The sequence below is a fragment of the Oryza glaberrima genome, chromosome 2 (genome assembly GCF_000147395.1).
Source record: "Oryza glaberrima chromosome 2, OglaRS2, whole genome shotgun sequence".
Lineage (NCBI taxonomy): Eukaryota > Viridiplantae > Streptophyta > Magnoliopsida > Poales > Poaceae > Oryza > Oryza glaberrima.
The window spans coordinates 809,135-830,412 of NC_068327.1; the positions used below are offsets into that span (position 1 = coordinate 809,135).

General features: G+C 41.6%; 5 protein-coding genes and 1 non-coding gene across 6 annotated transcripts; 5 read left to right on the forward strand and 1 right to left on the reverse strand.

Moving 5' to 3' along the window:
• Nucleotides 1-1,170: 1,170 nt before the first annotated feature.
• LOC127762153 (uncharacterized) lies at nt 1,171-5,123 on the forward strand. The gene is made up of 6 exons (XM_052286540.1): nt 1,171-1,324; nt 1,460-1,625; nt 2,104-2,664; nt 3,261-3,741; nt 3,852-3,933; nt 4,713-5,123. The coding sequence occupies exons 1-6, from the start codon at nt 1,286-1,288 to the stop codon at nt 4,914-4,916; spliced, it is 1,533 nt and encodes a 510-aa protein (XP_052142500.1). The 5' UTR covers nt 1,171-1,285; the 3' UTR covers nt 4,917-5,123.
• Nucleotides 5,124-5,623: 500 nt separating this feature from the next.
• Nucleotides 5,624-6,523, reverse strand: LOC127762156 (DNA-directed RNA polymerase II subunit 4). Its single transcript, XM_052286543.1, has 2 exons — nt 6,367-6,523; nt 5,624-6,289 (listed from the first exon to the last, which is right to left on the reverse strand). The coding sequence occupies exons 1-2, from the start codon at nt 6,413-6,415 to the stop codon at nt 5,910-5,912; spliced, it is 429 nt and encodes a 142-aa protein (XP_052142503.1). The 5' UTR covers nt 6,416-6,523; the 3' UTR covers nt 5,624-5,909.
• Nucleotides 6,524-6,777: 254 nt separating this feature from the next.
• On the forward strand, nt 6,778-6,850 carry TRNAA-CGC (transfer RNA alanine (anticodon CGC)). The gene has a single exon. It is a non-coding gene; the product is annotated as a tRNA-Ala (tRNA).
• Nucleotides 6,851-6,923: 73 nt separating this feature from the next.
• LOC127762154 (protein LPA3) lies at nt 6,924-11,273 on the forward strand. Its single transcript, XM_052286541.1, has 12 exons — nt 6,924-7,329; nt 7,479-7,509; nt 7,804-7,896; nt 7,997-8,059; nt 8,180-8,291; nt 8,848-8,933; nt 9,746-9,804; nt 9,891-9,993; nt 10,082-10,142; nt 10,371-10,453; nt 10,534-10,614; nt 10,920-11,273. The coding sequence occupies exons 1-12, from the start codon at nt 7,028-7,030 to the stop codon at nt 10,977-10,979; spliced, it is 1,134 nt and encodes a 377-aa protein (XP_052142501.1). The 5' UTR covers nt 6,924-7,027; the 3' UTR covers nt 10,980-11,273.
• A 578-nt stretch (nt 11,274-11,851) lies between these two features.
• Nucleotides 11,852-15,602, forward strand: LOC127761421 (uncharacterized). Its single transcript, XM_052285713.1, has 9 exons — nt 11,852-12,056; nt 12,359-12,385; nt 13,067-13,146; nt 13,509-13,581; nt 13,785-13,842; nt 14,331-14,385; nt 14,912-14,936; nt 15,101-15,192; nt 15,311-15,602. The coding sequence occupies exons 1-9, from the start codon at nt 11,937-11,939 to the stop codon at nt 15,339-15,341; spliced, it is 561 nt and encodes a 186-aa protein (XP_052141673.1). The 5' UTR covers nt 11,852-11,936; the 3' UTR covers nt 15,342-15,602.
• An 803-nt stretch (nt 15,603-16,405) lies between these two features.
• LOC127764391 (signal peptide peptidase 1) lies at nt 16,406-21,278 on the forward strand. Its single transcript, XM_052289271.1, has 12 exons — nt 16,406-16,625; nt 16,932-17,063; nt 17,187-17,302; nt 17,432-17,583; nt 17,690-17,775; nt 17,959-18,086; nt 18,228-18,278; nt 18,552-18,638; nt 18,742-18,811; nt 19,506-19,642; nt 20,090-20,167; nt 20,742-21,278. Exons 2-12 carry the CDS (start codon nt 17,024-17,026, stop codon nt 20,826-20,828), a joined length of 1,032 nt encoding a protein of 343 aa, XP_052145231.1. The 5' UTR covers nt 16,406-16,625; nt 16,932-17,023; the 3' UTR covers nt 20,829-21,278.

Sequence of the window (21,278 nt, forward strand, 5' to 3'; positions counted from 1 at the left end):
TATATATATAGTTTTAGGGCCTGTTCACTTTGATGCCAAAAAAAACCTTACCAAATTTTGACATTGTTAAAATTTTGGCAACTTGCCAAAACTTTGGAAGTATTTCTTATATAGTTACCAAAATTTGGCATCAAACTAAATGTAGCCACTTTTTTAGCAACTTTACTAAAATTTGGTAAGGTTGAAAATAGCATCAAAGTGAACATGCCCTTACATATTTCATAAAAGTTTTAGATATATTTCATAAAAGTTTTAGAATAAGTCAAACGGTTAAACATGTTTAGAAAAATCAATAGTGTGAAACATTTAGGGAACTATGGAGTAGTGCACTAGTACTCCACTATCAGGTTTTGTCTGAACATCATCAATTCCTCATCCATTGCCATGGCGGCATGGCGCCGCTGCCGCTGCCCCCAGGCTTTGATGATCCATGGTCCACATGAGCAAGAACAAAACAACACTCATTCTGCTCTTAATTAATGTGCAAACAGTTTGCTCTGCTCTAATTAATCACAGAATCCCGAGCCGACGTGCACTCCCCAACAGTAATTACCATTTACCCATGCTCATGCCGGACCCGAGCACCGGGCCCACCTGTCATCGACGCCATGCCCTTTCTGAGCCCACCCCACTCACATGCTGGGGGGCTCGGGAGTCGGGAGGAGGAAGAAGGACACGGCATGATTGGGACGTGGGCCCCACCTGCAGCGACTGTTAGTCCAACGTGGCATTATTCATACGCACCCCTCGGATCGCGGCAGGGGAAGTGGGACCCACCGGTACAACCTGGCATGGAGGTCTACCCACACCCACCGACATGTGGGCCCTGAGTGAGGGGGGCCGAGGTGTACAGTGGCGTGGGGTAGAACTAAGATGGGTGAGAATGTGATTTTTCAGCATACGTGACTCGGCGCAAGGACCAATGGGGTACTCGAGGGGTGAGAAAAAAAAAAGAGAAAGTGCCGTTGCCGGTGAGGTAATCCCACATCATCCTCCCGCGGATTTACCATTTTGTCCAGTTCTCCGATGGAGTGGACCTACATGTCGGTGACACAGATTTCGTGGCACAGAACGTAATTGTTTGTAAATGGAGGGGGTAAATGGGTAATTTGGTGTCCGTCAAAGTGCAGTCAAAGCGCACACACTCCCGAGCTTAGCTTAGCTTTAACTGCTCATCTCATCACTCTCCACCTCTCCCTCTCTCTCTCTTCCTCGCGCTCCCACGCCACGCAGCAGCCGCAGATCTCCACCCGCCTCCGGCGAGCCCGCCGCCGCCGCCGCCGCCATGGAGTACGAGCGCATCGAGAAGCCGTTCCCCACCCAGGTACGTGAGTGGCCACCCTCCGCCGGCGCCGCCGCTGCCCCCATTTTTGCCTCTCCGGGCGGGGCGTGTTGCCACTGCTCGGTACCTGTTTGGAGTAATGCGTGGTCGGCTGCTGTGCTGTTCTTTTGGATTTAGGGCGGTGGGTTCTCGCCGAAGCGGCTGCGCGCGATGTTGCTGGGGGTGGAGAAGCGGCGGAAGGGGCAGGAGGAGGAGGAGGAGGGGGACGCCGGGGAGGTGGACGACGAGTACGGCGCGGTGCCCAAGTCCTCTGTCAGATCCGACGCCGACTCCGATGCGCGCAGTGAGTACTCTTGCCCCCCCGCTGCCCAACCATTCTGACTTTTGCATTTTGGGGTTCTGGTGGCTTCGTTGGTAATGCTTCAATCTCGGGAGGGTTTGGTCGCCTGCATTGCACGATTTGGACCAGCTGCTCTAATATGGAGATGGCCAATCCTCTTCTGTTCAAGTGGGTTAATGACATGAGAAAAAGGGAGATATATCTGTATTTGGCTTGCTGGCAATGGTTGGTGAATTGTGGTTCTATAGACATTGAAATGTTTTCCTTTTTGTCTTTTGTCATCATGGGGGAATTTGAAGGGCACCGAAGTCCAACCTCCTTCTAAGTCTTGTACCTTCGCATTGAATAATTTCAGGTAGAAAGTGCGATGGTATTGCTTTTAGTGGGCAGCTGAACTGAAAGTGACAGACCATGATTGCTTTGAATCTTCAGATGATTTCAGTGTCCTCAAACTGTGACTGATTTATTTTCTTTGATGTAGGAGGAGGTAGCATGTGCGAAGAATACAAGGATGTAGATGTGGTGAGCACCATCTCAGAATCTTCATCCTCGTTGGAGACAGGGAGTGGGCACCTATCGCGTGACACCCACTCCATGGGTTCGCGAGTAAGGGTGCCTGAGGAGGACTCCTGTGACTCTGAGAGTGTGGCTTCAAACTTTGAGTTCCATAAGGAGCGAGGGGCCTCTGCTCGGTCTGTGACGGCGGCAATTGTTCCTCCATTCTCAAAGCCTGCACCATCAAAGTGGGACGATGCCCAGAAATGGATCGCCAGCCCGACAACAAACCGTCCTGGTAGGGCTGGTGGAGTGCCACAGAGGAAGATGGAAAAAACTAGCTTTGGTGGCGGGAGGCTGCCGGCTACGAAGGTTGTGTTGGAGGCCACAGAGGAGATAGATACTAAGAGGGTTGATCCAAGCCAAGAGAAAAGGGAAATTGGGTGGCAAAAAGCGGTGAATTGGGCCCCACCTGATCCATATCCAGAAGTTGAGACTTGTGCAAAGTCTGCACTTGCTGAAGAAATTACAGTAGCTGATTCAGCTGGTAAGGAGTGCTGCAGTCTTTATGTCATCATGCCTCAGGTTCTTCGGTTTTTCCACTTTCCATAAAGTAGTTTGTGGTACAATATGTAGTGTTATTAATCCTTCCACTAAGAGTCTGATTGATCTTCTGTTGCCATTAGTTGAGTGGAGCATTATGCCATGGAGGGCTCCGCACATTATGAATCACTAACTCACCATCACCGCTGTCTCATTCACAATGGCAATACTCTGCATTTGACAATGTGCAGAGCTTTATTTCCCTTTCAACAATTTAGTTACAACAGTTGCATAGATGAATTTATACAGTTTGCATGTTTGTTCCTTTAGATAGCTGATAGTCAACAGGAGAACCACTAATGCAGGCAAGATTTCCTTTTCCAAAACTTTATGTAACACGGTTTCATCAGTATTCCATGATCCACTCTGTTAATACGTCCTGCGTGTAAAGTATTTATCCTTATTTTTAAAAAGTGAACAGTAATATTTGCATCATTTTCTAATGTTCCTTCAAAGAAATGGCACAAATTTTGCCTTTTCTAATTAGAAAATGAACAAAATCATATATGGCTAAAATTTTGAATTTGTGGCTTTGGGCAGTTACTTTTAGTCGCCATGATTCATCTGCCACGCTTCAGAGCGCGACAACATGCATACCTCCCCCACCAACAGTCCGATCAGTGTCAATGAGAGACATGGGTACAGAAATGACCCCTATTGCGAGCCAGGAGCCATCCCGAACAGGAACACCGGTGAGAGCAACGAGTCCAGATTGTTCTCGCCCAACTACTCCACGAAAAACAATAGGCCCCAATGCAATCGGTTCTGTTATTGGCCATGGTGAATGTAGCAACGTGGAATTAAGTGAACAAGAATTGCAAATGAAGACTAGGAGGGAGATAATGCTCCTCGGCACCCAGCTTGGTAAAACCAACATTGCTGCATGGGCAAGCAAGAAGGAAGAGGAAAAAGATGCATCACTTTCGCTTAAAGGAGTGCCCATGGACCAATCTACACAGAAGGTAACAGAAATTCGTGCAGCAGCGTGGGAGGAGGCAGAGAAGGCTAAATATTTAGCAAGGTTCTTCACTAAATTCTATTTCTCTTGTTGCAAAAAAAAAAAAAAGATTGTCTTTGTATGTTTTTGCTAAATTGTCCCATTGATCGGTGAGTCACTCTATTGCATCCCAGATTTAAACGAGAAGAGATTAAGATCCAAGCATGGGAAGATCATCAGAGAGCAAAAATCGAAGCTGAAATGAGAAAAATTGAGGTAAGCTTTCTGTCATCCAATAGAAGCATTGTAATAATGCATTGTAGTATCATCTTAACTGAGATGTTTTTGATTCTATTTTGACTTTATTTCCATGTTTACATGCACATTAAATAATATGGGATTTGTTCTTCTGATTATGGTCTTATGGCTGTTGGCTGATGATCTTGTGGACTTTTGGTACTGTTAAGAATGCACATCATGCCATTGACATAGGAAGCTAAATATATTACTGCTGTTGGGAGTTTAGTAGCTGATCACCTTTTACAGTGTTATCTGAATTCACTGTCCTTCCCTCTTACAATTATGTTTCAATCTGCTTATCACAGATTTGTTCCACACACAGCCAATAAGTATCATATGGTTACGGTTGTGAGGCTGTACTGTTTATTAAGATATTATATTGCCTTAAGAGAAGAGTAGTAGAACAATGCCTTCGTCTCAGACTAAAACATAGCTTGGGATTATACCTAGCATCACTTGATCAATTTTTCCTGTCACATCGGCATGATGCTTGGTGTTTTACCATAAACTTCCATCGGATATTGCATAGCAATTTAAGTATCAATTCTTCTTTTTTTTTTTGAAACAACCTGCACCAGTGCGACGTTTCAAGTATCAATTCTTCCATTCAGATGCATCATACTTTGTTAAGAGTGAACAATCCGATTTGCTTTACTTGTCCATCTCTGTACAAGTACAATTGTTCTTGCACAATCAATTTGGGAAACTACACTGCCCGTGGCTAATGGATGTTTCCATGGCTTCTGTTTCTCCAGGTCGACGTGGAAAGGATGCGAGCCCGTGCGCAGGACAAGCTGATGAGCCAGCTCGCATCGGCGAGACACACTGCCGACGAGAAGCGGGCCGCGGCGGAGCTGAAACGGAGCCGTGCGGCTGCAAAGACGGCGGAGCAGGCAGACCACATCAGGAGAACCGGCAGGATGCCGTCCTCCATTGGCTGCTGGAACTGGTGCTCGTAGTAGCGTAGCTAAGCTCAAGCAACTGAAGCAAGCAAAAAGCTCTCCTCACTATGTCTCGCAAGACTTGAAGCGCCATCATCTGTTTTTACCGTGATCTTGTAGAATATTGTCTTTTGATTGGTTTCAGTAGATATAAGTCAGAAGAAGACGAGTCACTTGTAAGTAACTATGGAGCAGTATATAAGATGCAAGCTTCTTGCCTTTTTCTGTGCTGTGTACTTGTTATCTTGTACTTGGATGTCAATCTGTCACAGTGAGCTACAAGCAGCTCCACCATGCTGAGGAGGTGTTGAGGCTCAATTCGGATTCCCGGATCACCAGTGCAGTACAGAGTATATGTGTGCCGATGTTCATCACTGATGTGAGATAGAAGAACAAAGTTTTTACGGAAATTCTTACCCCTTTAGTCCTTTTTACTCGTAGCGATTACAGTGGAATCATGTTTGGTCTTAACATGTCAATAAAACTACACAAAAATTAGTACACCATTCAATTGTTGCAAATACATGGTAAGGTAACCTCTTTTTAAACCAAACAGAATAAAGAAAATCTGGCTGGGTTGTTTCCTGGACAATTTTTTCTTCATCCTGTGCAACGGTTTCAATCAATAACATACTGGTAAAATCCTTTTTTTAAAATCACACATGAATGATAGTAAAATGGAAACATCACTCCCAGAGATCATACATAACAGAAAGACAAACATAAGATAAAAGGAGTGATTATATGAATCAGTACTCCAATTCACCTCCTTTTTCTTTTCAAAAGTCACTAGATAGATATTGACTTAATCTCGGTTTTCATGATCTCACTACATTCCTCCTGAAGGTGATACACTGATACACAGCAGAACTTTGGATCGATTTGATATCGAACAAACCTCAACGAGCATTCAAATCAAATGAGCCCTAATTATGATTCACCTTCTCTCAAGAAGATAACACAGATATTAATTAGACAGTTCACCAGCAAATCTGATAAGCTACAGTCCTACTACTCGAACTTCTTGATAAGGGAGAGGTCGTTGAGCATCTTGTCGATCTTCTCGCTGCCGGGGTCGCCGACGAACCTGCCGCCGGAGCGGAGGGAGGGGACGAGGGCGGAGGCCTCGTCGCTGGTGTCGGGGCAGAGGTTCCCGAGGGTGCAGAGCTCGAACTCGGCGAGGCCGTAGCGGCTCAGCGTCTCCCTCACCTGCCTCACCGCGTCCGGGTTCTTGTACCGGCTGAACCGCTTCACGTACTGCAGCGATTTCTCGAACACCTGCGACACCTGCGACGACGGGTCCCCGTCCGACATGTGCTGGATCTGCTCGTACTTGTGCTCCAGGATTATCGCCACCTCGCAGTTCATCAGGCACTTGGCCTTCAAGAACTCTGCAACCCATCAAACCCTAGGTATCAAATCAAATCAAACCGATACCTCTACTCGATTCCGATTCGGACGGACTCACCTTCCCCGATCTTGAGCTCCGCCGCGTTCTCCTCCTCCTCGCCGGACATCTCGGCGCGCTCTCTCTCCCCTCTCGGTGGCTCACCTCAACCTCGGCGGCTATGGCGTTGGCGATGCGGCTGCGGGCGGAGTCTGGACTCGGGAGGGGAAAAGAAACCAAGGCGGCGAGAGGCGCCTCTTAACGGGCTGGACTCACGATCCGATTCGCTAACAGGCTAGGCCCATTAACGCATTGGGCCGGCCCGATCTGCACGAGTGTGTTCCTTTCGGGGTGATCTGGACCGTCCATCCGTTTACTACTCGACGGCGGCGGCGGCGGCGGCGAGTGGTCGGCGACAAGGACGGCGGGCGTGTCGTCTTCCCCGGCGACGGCGGGGATATGAGGGGCTCGATTCCCGAGGAGATCAGCATCGGGGGTGTAGCTCATATGGTAGAGCGCTCGCTTCGCATGCGAGAGGCACGGGGTTCGATTCCCCGCACCTCCACCTCACTTCTCTTTTTTTTTTTAATTTATTTTTGGTGGATTTATCCGGTGCGGTGGTGCGGGCTCCACGTGGCAGTGAGGCAGGTGGTGGCCTCGAGGCGCCCGCGTGGATTGCAGTGGCGCTGCTCGTCACTTCGTTTCCTCCTCTCCACCACTCGTCGTCGTCGGCGGCGTGGCCATGGCGACACCCGCGCCGCTCTCCGGCCTCCGCCCGCGCGCTCCCGCTCCCGCTCCCGCGGCGCGCAGTCGCCTGTGCGGCCAGTCGCCGCCGGTCGTGGCCCCGCGGCTCGGGGCGTTCCCGCGGCGGCGTGGTGGGGCGGCACGGTGCTCGCCGCGCGCCGAGGCCGGGGACGTGGAGGCGCTTAGGGCGGGGGTGTCGGTGTACAAGCCGCGGTCCTACGACGTGCTCGTCTCCGACGCCGCCCGCTCCCTCGCCTGCGCCATGGACGAGGGCAAGACCCGCCTCGAGATCGAGTTCCCGTACGCCCGCGACCTATTCATTCCCTTTCCTCCATAGATTCGCGCCACCATCTCGCCTAATCTTTTACTTAGTTGGTTATTAATAATGCTTGCATTATCTCATCCTCCTTGTCTCTTTTTTTTTTTGTGGTGGTGGTGCTTGTGAAAAGGCCTCTGCCGAGCAACATCTCTTCTTACAAGGTATACTTTGCATTTCTATCTCAAGCTCGTCTCATAACTCACACTCATTGTTCTAGTTTCTTGCTTTGTTATGAGTGAATTCTGTAACAATGCAAAGACTAATCTTGATGTATATTATATAGACTGCTCTAGTTTCAGTTTGAATGCTGCTGCTACCTCTGTATAATGTTGTTTCAAAGCAGAATCTCTCTTTTTCCTTGGCTTCAAGTTAAAAAGGGTTTAGCTTTTGTTGCCACATACGTGTGATGAACGCTTGTTTCTAACCATCCTACCCTGCTTTGCTTCGTTTTCAAGGGTTCCTCGGACGAGTTCATCGACGCCAACATCCAGCTTGCTCTTGCTGTTGCCAGAAAACTTAAGGAACTCAAGGGGACTAGATCTTGTATTGTAAGTTCAAGTTTCATGCCTTGTCCTGCTCCAGAATCATTGTGGCATTTGTGGGCATATGCAAATCTTTTCTCATAAATTATCTTCTAGTTGATTCCAGGTGTTTCCTGACCTACCAGAAAAGCGCAGGGCATCCCAGTTGTTCGGGACTGCTCTAGACTCGGTAAATAATGCCTCATGAAACAAAATATCTTAAGAGGATGCAAAAAAATGTTTTTTCCCCTCATGACGGTTGGAGCTTATTTGGTTACATTTCTCTGTTTTCTTGTTCCACCTCTTGTAGATTGAGACTGCAACTATCAGTTCCCTGGATGAGGTATCTACCGGACCTGTTAATACCTTCTTCAGATCAATGAGAGATACCCTGGATTTTGACTTTGCTGACGATGTCGAAGGTGAATTGACCAATAGCTTTGTCTAGTATGGTAGGAGTACTACATTAAACTATTAAGAAAACAGAATTTATATTTATATGACTCCAAGAGGCTGTCACGTCCAAGCTAGATGAATCCTTTATCGCTAGCATTTTATCAGAATTTTCTTATGTCTGACCTCACTTCAATGTTCAAGTCTTCTCTATAGAGGAGATACCTTGGAGAACCATTAGCCTGTGATACATGATAAATAAAATTGATTTGGTAAAAACATCTTTGTAAATTTCCTAAAAATGTACAAGTATCTCTTTTCGTGCAAATGGCAAAGTCTTTAAGTTGCTACTTGGCACAGTTCAAAATTTTAAAATAGAGTGGAAGGACATGGTTGATCAGTGGGTAATTATTCATATATAAGCATTATGGATAATTATTCGGTGGTATATTATTGTGTCAGATTTTCAGCAGATATTTCAAGTAACAACCATCAGTAAAAGTTGAACATTATCAATATGAGACAGATTTCTTATAAGCATCCTTGGAAAAGAAAATCATAACTACCTGGCTACTGTGGGTACAGATCGATGGAAATCTGATGAACCGCCATCGCTATATATCTTCATCAATTGCAGCACACGTGACCTTTCAACTATAGAGAAGTATGTGGTATGTCTAAAATGATGCTTTGTTTCTTGCCAACATGTATGCAAATGTACTTTATGGAATGCTTGGTTTGCATTGTTGTGTTTTGGCCATCATTTGGCCAGTTAGGTATTTATTATTCTACTGTTAATAAACGATCATGTTCTGAGCTTGATGGATATCACTATGAATAGAAACTGAAGAAAGAAAGTTGAGGAAGGCATGCACAGCTGCAAATAAGCCTTATATGATTGCCACACGATTTACTATTCTACTATCTCTATCCCATAATATAAGGCGTGCAAACATTCCAAGATTCAACTTTAAAAACATTTGACCAACAATTATTATAATATAAATTAAATTTTATTTGTTAAAATTAATATCATTGGATTGACATTTAAATTTACTTTAAGATGATTATAATTTTGTTGCAATAAACCTTATAATATATGAGAAATTTTAAGTCAAAGATTAGTTTTGAAGACTGCGCCAAGTTTGACCATGCCTTATATTATGGGATGGAGGGAGTATATCAAGTGCCTGATATCTAAGAAAATGCAAGGAATTTTGAATCAACACCACAACCTACAGAGTTTCTCTTTCATCTTCCATTCACTTGTATATTGTAGTTCTTTTTCCCTGGAACAAGAATGAAAATTTTCAACCTTCGATGGTGGAAAATGTAGAATATTCTTTGTAGTTTGTCACACGTAACGTAAGGAAATAGCATGCAACACAAGGTTTTGAGGAATAATGCATTAATTGTTTGTTTAGCAGTTGTGTTAGTTTGTGCATTTGTTTGATTCATTACCCATCACTTTGCTATTGTTCAGGAACAATTTGCCTCATCTGTCCCAGCCCTTCTCTTTAATCTTGAACTAGATACCTTGCGGTATGTGTCTTATATCCCACCTGATGGCTTGTTCCTTCTAAACTCTATTGAGTGCCTTAGGATAACTTATGATCTTTATCCTCCAGCTCTGACTTGGGGCTTCTGGGATTCCCACCAAAAGATTTGCATTACAGATTTCTTTCTCAGTTTACCCCAGTATTTTATATCAGGCAGCGTGACTACTCTAAGGTATCCATTTGTTTACTTTTACAACCTTAACCATTCCTTTTGTGTATCTGAACCATCTATGATTAGTATTTCTCCCTATACTTTGTAGACAATTGCAGTCACTCCATATATCGTGAACTACAGTGGTGCTGTATTCCGTCAATACCCAGGTAATACTTTAGTAGAAAGTATCACCAGCAGTACAAAATTTTGTTTGGCAGTATATGTCCGCTTCAAAAAGATCATAAATTTGTGCCTTTCAATCCATCATGATATTTTTGTAACAGAACCAAACTAAATACTAACATATGAGAGGTGCGATTCTGGGTTGGCAATCGACATCATCCTTCTCATCATCCCTATTAGGTACTGATTTGAGTAAATTATTTTGTGTTCAGGGCCCTGGCAGGTCATGCTTAAGCAAGCCGATGGTTCTTATGCATGTGTTGCAGAGAGTGCAGCTCGGTTCACTTTGGGACAGGTCATACAAAATTTTGCTTGCATGAATTAGTTATGTCATTTTGGAGTTGTGGTGTATGATGTTCCGTGTTTTTCATTCAGGCTAAGGAAGAACTGTTAAGAGTTCTTGGTTTGCAAGAAGAACAAGGAAGCTCACTAGAATTTCTCAGAAGAGGATACAAGGTTTGCATCTTTGTCTCACTTTAATTGTAAAATGCAAAAATGATTAGCATAAGCAGCTTCATATCATCATGCTGATTTCAAATGATTCGTTCGATGTACTTCTATCCCTGCCACCTCATGTGTAAACTCCAAATTCAATATGAAAGTTTAAACTTCATTATCGTAGCAGGCTAGCAGCAGCCTGTCTCAAAATAAAACTTTAAGCTCTATTATGGTTGCACCTCCAAAGTACCTTTTGCAAATCTGCATTTCGTCAAGAGCTAGCATTGTTTTACCATCTAAAGAGTTAACCTGTAATAATGCAGAATGCTACTTGGTGGGAAGAGAATGTTGATCAGGAGAAATCGTCAGCATGGCGAACTTGAGGTTGAGGCCCTGCTGCTGCCTTGTCTGGGTGCTGATCTGATTGGCGGCGAGTGCAGACAGGAACAGAATAAAAAAATGGTTGTCTGAAATTGCAGAGCCCAGGCGACAAGGATGCAAATTGCCTGTGCTGCAATTGTACATTTTGTGATTGTAACATGTTACTGTGTGAGTAACAGGCATTAGGGTTTTGAGAGGATTTTCCTTCTTTTTCGATGATTATATATGTGTTGGACTCTGCTTCTTTGAAGCATGAAGCAACTTCACATTTTAAATGGAAATTCGTGTTCATCCAATTGTACTTTCTCCCCCTCCCTAAAAAGCAATATGAATGGAAATTATCCTTACAAAAAATTGTTTCGGCCACTCTGTGGAGATTATACTTTTTCATGCTAAAATATGATTATGATTATTTTTATTTTTTATCAAGACAACATTTTTTTTCCTTTGTGATGTTCTCAAACACTATAAGCCGTAGGAAAATAAACAAAGCAATAAGAATAGTTCATTAATAAAAGTGAATGCTGGAAAATAGAACATCATAAAAAATCCCCTAAAATTACCTTGAAAATAAAGTTTTAAAATTCGAATTTTGACTTTAACTGGTAAGCTAGTATGGTAAATATGGTAAGGCTATGCTCGTTAAGTATTTTAGCTTTAAAAACTTGAAAAATTGATTAATATGATCTTTTTACAACGAAAAGTTCGCAAAAATGCACTATTTAATATTTTGGGAAATTTATGCGTCAAAAATGAGGAATTAGAAGTTCGAATCTAGTAATAAGCATTGGCAATAACTCTCACAGAACTCCAGAAGCTTCTATTAGTAGGGACCTGTATAAAGATGCGTGAGAGCTCAAGGTCCCATCTGCAAAAACACCACCGCGACGAACGAGCGAAGAAGTGGGAACAAGACTTCAAGAGAGAGAGGAGAGAGATCGCGGCCGGGGACGGAGACGATGGAGACGCGACGAGCAACCTACAGATCCGCCGCGCTCCTACTCCTCGCCGCCATCCTCGCCTCCGCCGCCTCCGCCTCCTCCATCGGCGACAAGTGCGCCGCCTGCAAGGCCGTTGCCGTCAGTTCCCGTATTCTTTTCTTTCTTTTTTTTTTTTGCCCCTCTCGTCTGTTCATACGCGCACAATTCACTCATCCTTTGGAGCATCTTGAAGCAATTTAGTTCGTATTAAAATCGTTTTATACCAGGATGGGAAGAAATTAGCATTCCATATTTTCCACTCCTTGTGAAGGAGATCGAGGCGTACTGTCCTAGATCTCCAAACATTTCCTCGGACATTGTAGAATTTCCAAAGCGCATCGTTTCAGTGATATGGAATGCGCATTGTAGAGATCTGATGTATCTGTTGATCTTGTTTGCAGGCAGAGCTAGAGATTGGAATTTCAAGTGTGAGTGAACTCTTTTTCTGTCTGCTTTTATTTAACTATTCTGTCATAATTTAAAATGCTGATTTGGAGTTTATGTGTATTGGAAAATAGCTCTGCAAGTTTCAAAATGATTCAATATAGGCTGCCATCGGATGGATGTTTGGGCATCTTCTTTTCAGCCAAAGCCCATTGTATGGCTTATCTGGCTGAGGCTTTTTAGCCAAAATTGGTGGGCTCAACATTGGATGCATAATTTTGTGTGGATGATAAATCATGTGACCTTCCGTGTGGCATCCCTAATTCCCACCCATGCTGAGCTACTGGGACTAGTTAGAAGTGCTGATTAATTATTAATTAGTGATAGTAATTTACTCCCTCAACTTGTAGCAATCGGGTTGTTATCCATTTGTTTTTTCTAATCCTTAAACCCATCTCATGTGAACGCTAAATATCAATTGGGAGCTACAACCATCTAGCCACATAAGATCGTTCAACAAGCAATATGCCAACCGATGGAAAATCTTTGGATGAAATGAAAATGCCTAGTTCGGCTGATAAGCCGAAGCATTTTGCTTTCCGATGGCAACCATATTTCTTTCTGTAAAACAGCAGTTCCCATAAACATAATAGCATAGGTTCTTCTACTGTCCTTTTATTGTCACTATTGGCAAATTATTAACTTCCAAGAGTTCTCTAATGCAGGAGAAACCAAGAAATCACTTGGACTTGCGCAACCGCTTAAATTCAAAAGGTCAGCGTGAAGGGAAGGTCATTGATTACAGGTATGCTAACCAGCATGATCCCTTCTCTGCTCAATCATCAGGGGCAACATTCCTATGTGTTACAACATTGTTATCATTTCATGTTTCAACACTTCTATTATGCAGTTCTATAGTTGAGCACATCTGCTTCTATTTTTCAATTGCAGTACGGGCATAAGCTCATGATAATCTGCCATATTTACATATGCATACATGTTTTTTGGGGAGAAATTTGTATTGATCATTGTTACTTTAACACTAAATGTAGAGTCTCTTTGTCATTTTAAGTTTCATTTGGTTTCACACATACTTGCTTAATAGATGTACAAAACTTACCATATATTTTGTATTGGTATGTCCTTAACTCTGTTTATGTGGTGCAGAGTAAGTGAGCTTCGAGTTGTTGAGCTTCTGGATGGCCTATGTGATAAGATGCAAGATTATACCCTGCAGAAGGTAGAAATTCCATCCAATTGTTTTAGCATTTTTTTTACTGCATACTATGTCCGCATTTTTGAATTTTGAGACTGACCTTTTCAGTTCACTTTTTATATTAAGTTGTAATATAGGTATCTGAACTTGTTGATCTGGTGCTATTGTATATGATGCCTGCATCTGTCCAAGCATTTTAGCCATCTAACAAATTTTGCTGTATGCAGTTGGAATCAGGAGAAAAAGGATGGGTGAAAGTAGCAGATTGGAACAGTTTTAAAACTGGTAATCTTGGACATTTTTATCACTCGTAACCGCAAAATAAATCTGGAGCCCTGATCTGTACATTCTTGTACTCAATATGTTAATTCGCTTATCCTGTTTAATAGCACTCTTACACGACCATCTCAGGCAATGGTGCAAGCACTTGATTTAGACTGTACATCCGGAGACTATAGCCTGCTTTGTTATTTTGAGCATTGTTAATATGCTCACCATGATAATACAATATACAAACAAGTTTTGCATACATTATTGAGACGGTATTCATCCCATACGTGGAAATGAACTCAATGGAATATATTTATGCTAAATGAGAAGCAAACAACAGGTGCTGTGGTTTTTGCAATGAACTTATCACAATAGAATCACTGAAATAGTATCCAAAATTGCTAGCTACCTGTGTTTCTGTATTGCATTTGTCTCAGTGAAAGTACTAAAACAGTATTTCCTAATACTAACTGTGGACTACTCACTTCATTGTTCTTTTGTAGAAAAGAAGGCCGCAGCACGAGCACACTCCAAAAATTTATCCTCATTCTGTGGAAGGTATGACAAACAATATCTATTTCCTCCCTAGCCCTTCTTGATTTTTTTATTTGTTTTTTGGATTTTACAGTTGTTTTATTGCATATCTGACCTCTTATTACAATTTTTTAATAGCACTTCTTGTTGCAAACACTTTGGAACGGTGTAGTTTCTGGCAGGTGTCATTTTCCATAGATAAAAGGGCCTCTATTCTCACAAATAAATTTCATTATGTTGAACTTAAATTAGATTATTTATTTTTAGGTGCATCGTACACAAACATAATTTCATAAAAAAAAAAGTGTACATATCTGTCCACATAGGCCTTTTCTGGTTACTAATATTTTTTTTCCTTACTGGCTAATGTTTTTTTTATTGTTGACCTGATTTATCCAGGATGAATAAACTCTTAATAATCTATATGCTTTGAAAGTGAGAAGTTATTGCTTGTCTAAAAATAACCTTTTACACCTTTACGTCTTTTGGTTTCTAATTTAGACTGTTGTGTACTGAGGGGATGAACTGACAAAGTTCACTCATGGTGCAGGTTACTGGAGGAAACTGAGGATGAGGTAGGCTGCTTCTCTTGGATGACATTTATACATTACTTTTTTTATACTAGCAAATATCGTCTGAATTTTCCCGTTTCTTGACAGCTGTGTTTTGTTATGAACTATACAGATCTATCATAATTTAGTTAAAATAGGGCCTCATCTAGAGCTTTTTTTGGTTGCAGCTTTCTGAGTGGATAAAAACGAGCTCCGCAGAATCAGGAAATGTCAGCAGAGCACTTTGTGAAGATATTAGCAAACACTGTCAGTCTACAAGGTATGTGCTATGAATATGAATCGAACATTTTGTCATCATGAAATAAGAGATTGCTGTACTCGCAGAATTTTCTTTGCAGACCTCTAGTTCACTAACAATCCTTTCCCTCTGTTTCCAGTGCTACCATCGAGATCGACGACGAACTATAACACCAAAGCATTCTGGTGCCATCTTTATCTCACAAAGCAAAGCAGGCGAAGACCTGGAAAGCGTAGAGGAACAAACTCAAATAGTTTCTGATTTCATATGTTGTATCACTGCAATTCATGTCCTTAAAATGGGAGAATTGCAATTCGTTCCATATAGTGTCTGTCTATCTGGACTAATCTGTTGAGAACATTCGAACATGAGACAAATTTTGCATACTAAAATTACGGTTGAAAGCAACACAGTTAACTGATTCAGGGGGACTTTTGCAAAACGCCTATTTCTGATGCAATCATGGTTTGCAATAACGATTGGTTTTTTGCGAAAATCACTTGGTTTTCGTGAAGTTGCTGGGGATAGGTTTGTAAAAACTGAGTTTTTTTTAGCCAATTATTTTATTATGGGCTCGACCGAAAGTCATTGGTTTTTATCGGGTTTCATTCGGTTTGCGGCACACCGACAGAAGTATAACTAGATCTTGTTCTGTTTTCAGATATAGTTTACACGAAGGTTTCCCAGTGTTTAAGAAATCATTCAAGTTCTGCACTGAAGAATTTCCACATTCCAAATGGGCTCCATGAACCAAAATTGTTTTTCATTGGAGGTGTAGTGTATAACTACGACGCATTCCTTTCGCATGTACCCATGCATACTATCTTGTGAAATGCTCGTTGAATCACCAAATTATCCTCCATTAATTAAAAACCCAAACGATCTCGTAGTAATTCCTATTAAATTCATGTAATATTCCAACAGAGCCCATAGTAATTTTGAGTGCAAATGCAGTAATACTTTGTTATGTACTACCAATAAAAATTCCAACTTGCAAAAAAGGAAAAAAAAACAGAGAAAAGTTACAACTTTGAAATCCGAGACCAAGAGCACGCGGAAGTTGACTTTGAAATTCATCAATTTGAGTCCTCCGATTTTTCCGAGGGGCAATATGCAAATCGCACAAAAAAAATGAAATTTATCAACTCGATTTCCCCTCATTTATTGACTGCTACCAGTAGTACCACTATAGAAAAAGATCAGGTCAGAATTATTATTACAATAAATAAAAAAGAAAATAAATGCAAAGATAGAAGAGAATAGTAGTAGTATAGTGAGTCTCGTCGCAGTGAGAGAGAGAGAGGAGTCGAGTAGATAGATAGATAGATCGGCGTGGGAGAAGACGACATCGCCGGCGACGAGACCAGATCGATCGCCGAGGTATCGCCTCCCTCCCCGACCGAGCAGGGTCGCCGCCGTTCGTTCCTCTTGCTGCTTCCGCCGCATCCATCCTGGTGAGCACATCCTCCCGCCACCGCCGCCGATCCCCATCCATCGCGCGAGCGAGTCAGGGTCGCCGTCGTTCGCCCTTCTGCTTCCGCCGCATCCGTTTTGCGTTAGCCCACGCACTTTTTTTTCCTCAGATTTGCGTTAACCCTAGCTCTAGCTGCTCCTGTTCTAGAAATTTGCCTTGGCCATAATACTAATAGCAGTTTGTTTGTTCCCAAAAAGGCCCATGTCCCATGTTAGATCCGCCGCCACTGTGCTACTGATCTTCTCCGAATTGTATAATTTAACGCATATGCTCTTTTGTATCTCAGCGGGGACTAAACCTTGAAGCATCTGGGCTGTTGTTTCACCATTGTTGTGGATTCCACTTCGGAACTGAACTTTTCTAGTTGTTTCTGTGACAATGAAAACTCACGAGAGAGCTGCTAATTTGGCCCTTGCAGGTATACATTTGTATTCGGCTGAGTCATCACAGCATTGGTTCTGTTTATTACCATTTTCTAGTCCTTTGAACAAACTGGGTATTTGCTGAGCTGCAGTTCTATGTATTCTAACATTGTACGCAGGTTTGAGCTTGGCACCCCTTGTGGTTAAAGTAGAGCCAAATGTGAACGTCATATTGACAGCATGTCTTGCTGTCTATGTGGGCTGTTACCGTTCTGTCAAGCCGACTCCACCCTCTGTAAGCAATATGCTTCAGTTTGTTTTGTTATCTACCGAGCCATCTGCTGGGTGCTAATGTGATAGGTTGTTCACAAAATTTTCTGCATATGGCTAGAATAACTTGATTCCTGCATTTGTTCTTATGTAGGAGACAATGTCCAAGGAGCATGCTATGCGGTTTCCTTTGGTGGGAAGTGCTATGCTTCTCTCTCTGTTCCTTCTATTCAAGTTTCTCTCGAAAGACTTGGTCAATGCTGTTCTCACTGCCTACTTTTTCATCCTTGGCATTGCCGCTCTCTGGTAAGTCCAAACTCTCCTTGGAAGAGCTTTTTCATTCATGTAACTACTTAATACTGTATTTGTGCAATTAAGATTGTTCATGTGCTTATTTTTTTTTCTGATGCAGTGCAACATTGCTGCCTTCCATAAAACGATTCCTTCCAAAAGAATGGAATGATAATGCCATCGTTTGGTGTGCTCCATTTTTCCACTGTATGTCTGTAGGACCCAAACCTCTTCTTTTTTTTTTTTTTTTTTTGCTCAACTCATTGGTGCAATTGTGTATCATATGCCAGATTGTTGCATCTGTGTATCTGTCAGATTGGTGCAATTATGAATCATGTTACAAGCTCATGTCTTGGTGGCCTTTTTAAGTTCATTAATTTCTTATTTCAGCGCTCTCAGTGGAGTTTACCAAGTCTCAAGTTGTTGCATCAATCCCAGGATTTTTCTTTTGCATATGGTATGCTGCGAAGAAGCATTGGCTAGCAAACAATGTTTTGGGGATTTCTTTCTGCATTCAGGTATGCTTTTGTGTTATTTTGAGATATAAAGTTAATATGCATTATTGAAATAACTATGGTTCAAGAGCTTCACAAATATGTTCTGTTTTCCTCCCAAACTTTACTTGGAGAGAAACCTACTTGATTCTCTTTATCTTACAGGGAATTGAGATGCTATCACTTGGATCATTCAAAACTGGTGCTATTCTCTTGGTATGGGCTGTTTGTACTGAACTGAAACTTATATTTTCTGGCAGAAATCTTATTACTTTTTTTTCACCATTCTTCCATTAAAGCCATTACTTAGTAGAGCATGTCAATACAATTTGAATTATCTGACACTGTAGAATTTATGTTTGTCTTTCATTTGCCTATGAAATTAAAATCCTGTTATATTTGTAGAAACTATTGCACTGCTTGCTGTACTTTGTAAATCATTATTAAGTTGTAACGCTTATGTATCACGGGATTTCCTTTTTGATTCAGGCTGGCCTCTTTTTCTATGATATTTTCTGGGTTTTCTTCACTCCTGTTATGGTCAGTGTTGCAAAATCATTTGATGCACCAATAAAGGTTAGTGTTCTTTATAAGTGATTTTGACTCTTGTTTTGATACAAAATGTCTTTTTCTTTTTACAAAAAAAGGCTAATCTGGTTATCCCCTTTTTTCTGCATAGCTTCTATTTCCAACAGGAGATGCTGCACGCCCATTCTCTATGCTTGGGCTTGGTGACATTGTGATACCTGGTTAGTAATGAAATCTTTAGAATGTTTAGTGCTATTTTTTTTCTGGTCTATGATTTCTGATTGGATACCGATGACTGATGAATGCCATATGAGAGTGACAACTTGTTTGAAGTCATGATCCATAGCAAGTTGTTAGAACTGGATTATTTGATAAAAAATATCCAATTTAAAAATTGTATATGTTTACCATATCATTTGAGTACCTTTTTCTGTGGTTCTAAATGTAGATATAGTTAGGGTTCTTTTTGCTGATACAAGGAGTGTAGGTTCAAGTCTTGCAGAAAATAATTTTAACTTAAACTACTTTGTTATCCAGATGAGTGCAACAAGATTAGCTTCAAAGTTCGAACTACTTGGTTGTTGTATAATGAGGGTATATGTTGATATTACTTGGTTATAGTTGACTTTGAAGCCCTGGCAATGATTCGTCATTTTTATTCCAGTGATAATTTATGTTAGTTGGGAGGTGTGTGTGCATGCCTTTTTTGAATGATGCGTTGAACTCCTTGTTATCTTTAGTAGCACTGAAGTGGGAGTAACATTTGATGCTAGTCGCCACAGATAATTCATCTTCTCTTAGCATTCTCTGCAATTCTTCATCCTTCATGATTGAAGATCATGAAATTCTCACATATTTCTGCAAGCAGCAACTCTTCTATTAACAAATAATACTCACTTCTACTTTTGTTTCCAGGTATATTTGTTGCGCTAGCACTGCGGTTTGATGTCTCAAGAGGAATTAAGAACCGCTACTTCAATAGTGCATTTTTGGGTTATACGGTGGGTTTGACCGTGACGATAATTGTGATGAACTGGTTTCAAGCCGCACAGGTGAGTCATGTTACTTGGGATTCTTGCCATCATGTTTCCTCCACTCATTTTCAAGGCACATCATAAGAGTGAGTTTAGTTCGTAGATTATTTAAACAAAATGAATTGTTATACATACATTAATTAAACAAAGGTAATTGTGGTGGTGAATTTGCAACCATGTAACCTCCACACATTTTTTACGAATCATCCCCAATATTTCATCACGAACATGCTTGAGGACCTTTTTTTTTTCATTTTTGTCTGTAGCGAATTCATGCATTTTGTGAGTAGCACAAAGAAAACTATAAACCTATAAACCTTATGAAGGGAAAAATAAAATAAAAAGAAAACAAGAAAATTACATCAGGATCCAACTGTTACTCTTGTTACTCCAATTATAAAAAGGAGAAAGTTGCATCTGATTTGTGTCATCTCTGAAATATTAACGCACTCTTTGTTTTTGCAGCCTGCCCTCTTGTACATTGTTCCTGGTGTGATTGGTTTTGTTGCTGTTCACTGTTTATGGAATGGAGAAGTCAAGCCAGTAAGTCTGTTACCACTGAACATGGTTGTTCCCACTTGTCCATTACTCTGAACCTTGAGAGTAGCTCAATGAATACCATTGTCGAGTGTGTTGCGTGTACATAGTAGTATTTATTCTGTTGAAGGGCCCCTTTTTGTGCTTAATTACTGAAGACTCGAGAGTAATAACCTTTGGTGCATGCTCCTTAAATGCTACCATAAGACATGGGAGCACCTGTCTTTGACATGCAAGAAAGAGGGTTCTATATATATGATAATATATACAAATTCTTAGTGGAATGGCACTGCATGTTCAAGATGTTATATATCACTTGCAGCTAAACCTTTCTATTTCCTAAGCCTGAAGCAATGACCATACCGTTTATACAATCATTTGGCCTTGTGGTGGTGGTTGTTACAGAATATGTGATTTAGGTGCTGAAAGGCCCAGAACACTTTATGATCTCTAGAACACAGATGGAATACTTTGGTGCCAACATAAAAAAAACATCTTTTCTTTATATTATATATTGTGATTTGTGACTATAAATATGTTTGAAAATGCTATACTAACTGACATTTTATTACATTGCCAGCTCCTGGAGTACAACGAGTCAAAGGCTGAAGAGGAAGATGCTGTTGAAGAAGATACTGATAGCAAACAGAACAAAAAGGAGGAGTAGCACTCTAACAGCAGGGCAAGAAAAGGCAGAAATTTCATGTAAGGTCGTCGGCAGCTAAGTAGGCTGGATGACCTCTCGGATACCAGCTCACTTAAGAACTTAGAAATGATTCGCATGATAGAAACCCTTTTTTGATTTAAGAATTGTTTGGTCTGGTGATTAGAAGAGAAGAGAGTAGATTCTTAAGAGGCCTGCCAATATGGTCCAGTGGCTTGACTTTACCCGGTACCCCTTTTGCTTTAGTACTGACTTTTAATGGTGGTACAAAGGATTTACCTGAATTTTTGGTCTGGCAAATAGTGGTTTGTGATATCTTTCTTGGTACCTTCTCTTGTTTGATTGACAAAACCATGCAGATGCATCCCATCTTCCGTTTGGAACTATGGAAGTTTCTTTTATGAGGAATTGCACTCTTTCTCGCAAAAGGCTTGAAAGACCAAATTATTTGCA

Coding starts and splice junctions, on each gene's coding strand:
- LOC127762154 (XM_052286541.1), top strand. CDS start 7,028: ATGGCGACACCCGCGCCGCTCTCCGGCCTCCGCCCGCGCGCTCCCGCT. Junction 10,143..10,370: donor TGTATTCCGTCAATACCCAG/GTAATACTTTAG, acceptor TTTTGTGTTCAG/GGCCCTGGCAGGTCATGCTT. Junction 10,615..10,919: donor TTCTCAGAAGAGGATACAAG/GTTTGCATCTTT, acceptor GTAATAATGCAG/AATGCTACTTGGTGGGAAGA.
- LOC127762153 (XM_052286540.1), top strand. CDS start 1,286: ATGGAGTACGAGCGCATCGAGAAGCCGTTCCCCACCCAG. Junction 1,626..2,103: donor CGCCGACTCCGATGCGCGCA/GTGAGTACTCTT, acceptor TCTTTGATGTAG/GAGGAGGTAGCATGTGCGAA. Junction 3,742..3,851: donor AAGGCTAAATATTTAGCAAG/GTTCTTCACTAA, acceptor ATTGCATCCCAG/ATTTAAACGAGAAGAGATTA.
- LOC127762156 (XM_052286543.1), bottom strand. CDS start 6,415: ATGTCCGGCGAGGAGGAGGAGAACGCGGCGGAGCTCAAGATCGGGGAA. Junction 6,290..6,366: donor GGAGCTCAAGATCGGGGAAG/GTGAGTCCGTCC, acceptor GATGGGTTGCAG/AGTTCTTGAAGGCCAAGTGC.
- LOC127761421 (XM_052285713.1), top strand. CDS start 11,937: ATGGAGACGCGACGAGCAACCTACAGATCCGCCGCGCTCCTACTCCTC. Junction 12,057..12,358: donor CCGCCTGCAAGGCCGTTGCC/GTCAGTTCCCGT, acceptor TCTTGTTTGCAG/GCAGAGCTAGAGATTGGAAT. Junction 12,386..13,066: donor TAGAGATTGGAATTTCAAGT/GTGAGTGAACTC, acceptor TCTCTAATGCAG/GAGAAACCAAGAAATCACTT.
- LOC127764391 (XM_052289271.1), top strand. CDS start 17,024: ATGAAAACTCACGAGAGAGCTGCTAATTTGGCCCTTGCAG. Junction 17,584..17,689: donor CTTGGCATTGCCGCTCTCTG/GTAAGTCCAAAC, acceptor TTTCTGATGCAG/TGCAACATTGCTGCCTTCCA. Junction 20,168..20,741: donor GGAATGGAGAAGTCAAGCCA/GTAAGTCTGTTA, acceptor TTACATTGCCAG/CTCCTGGAGTACAACGAGTC.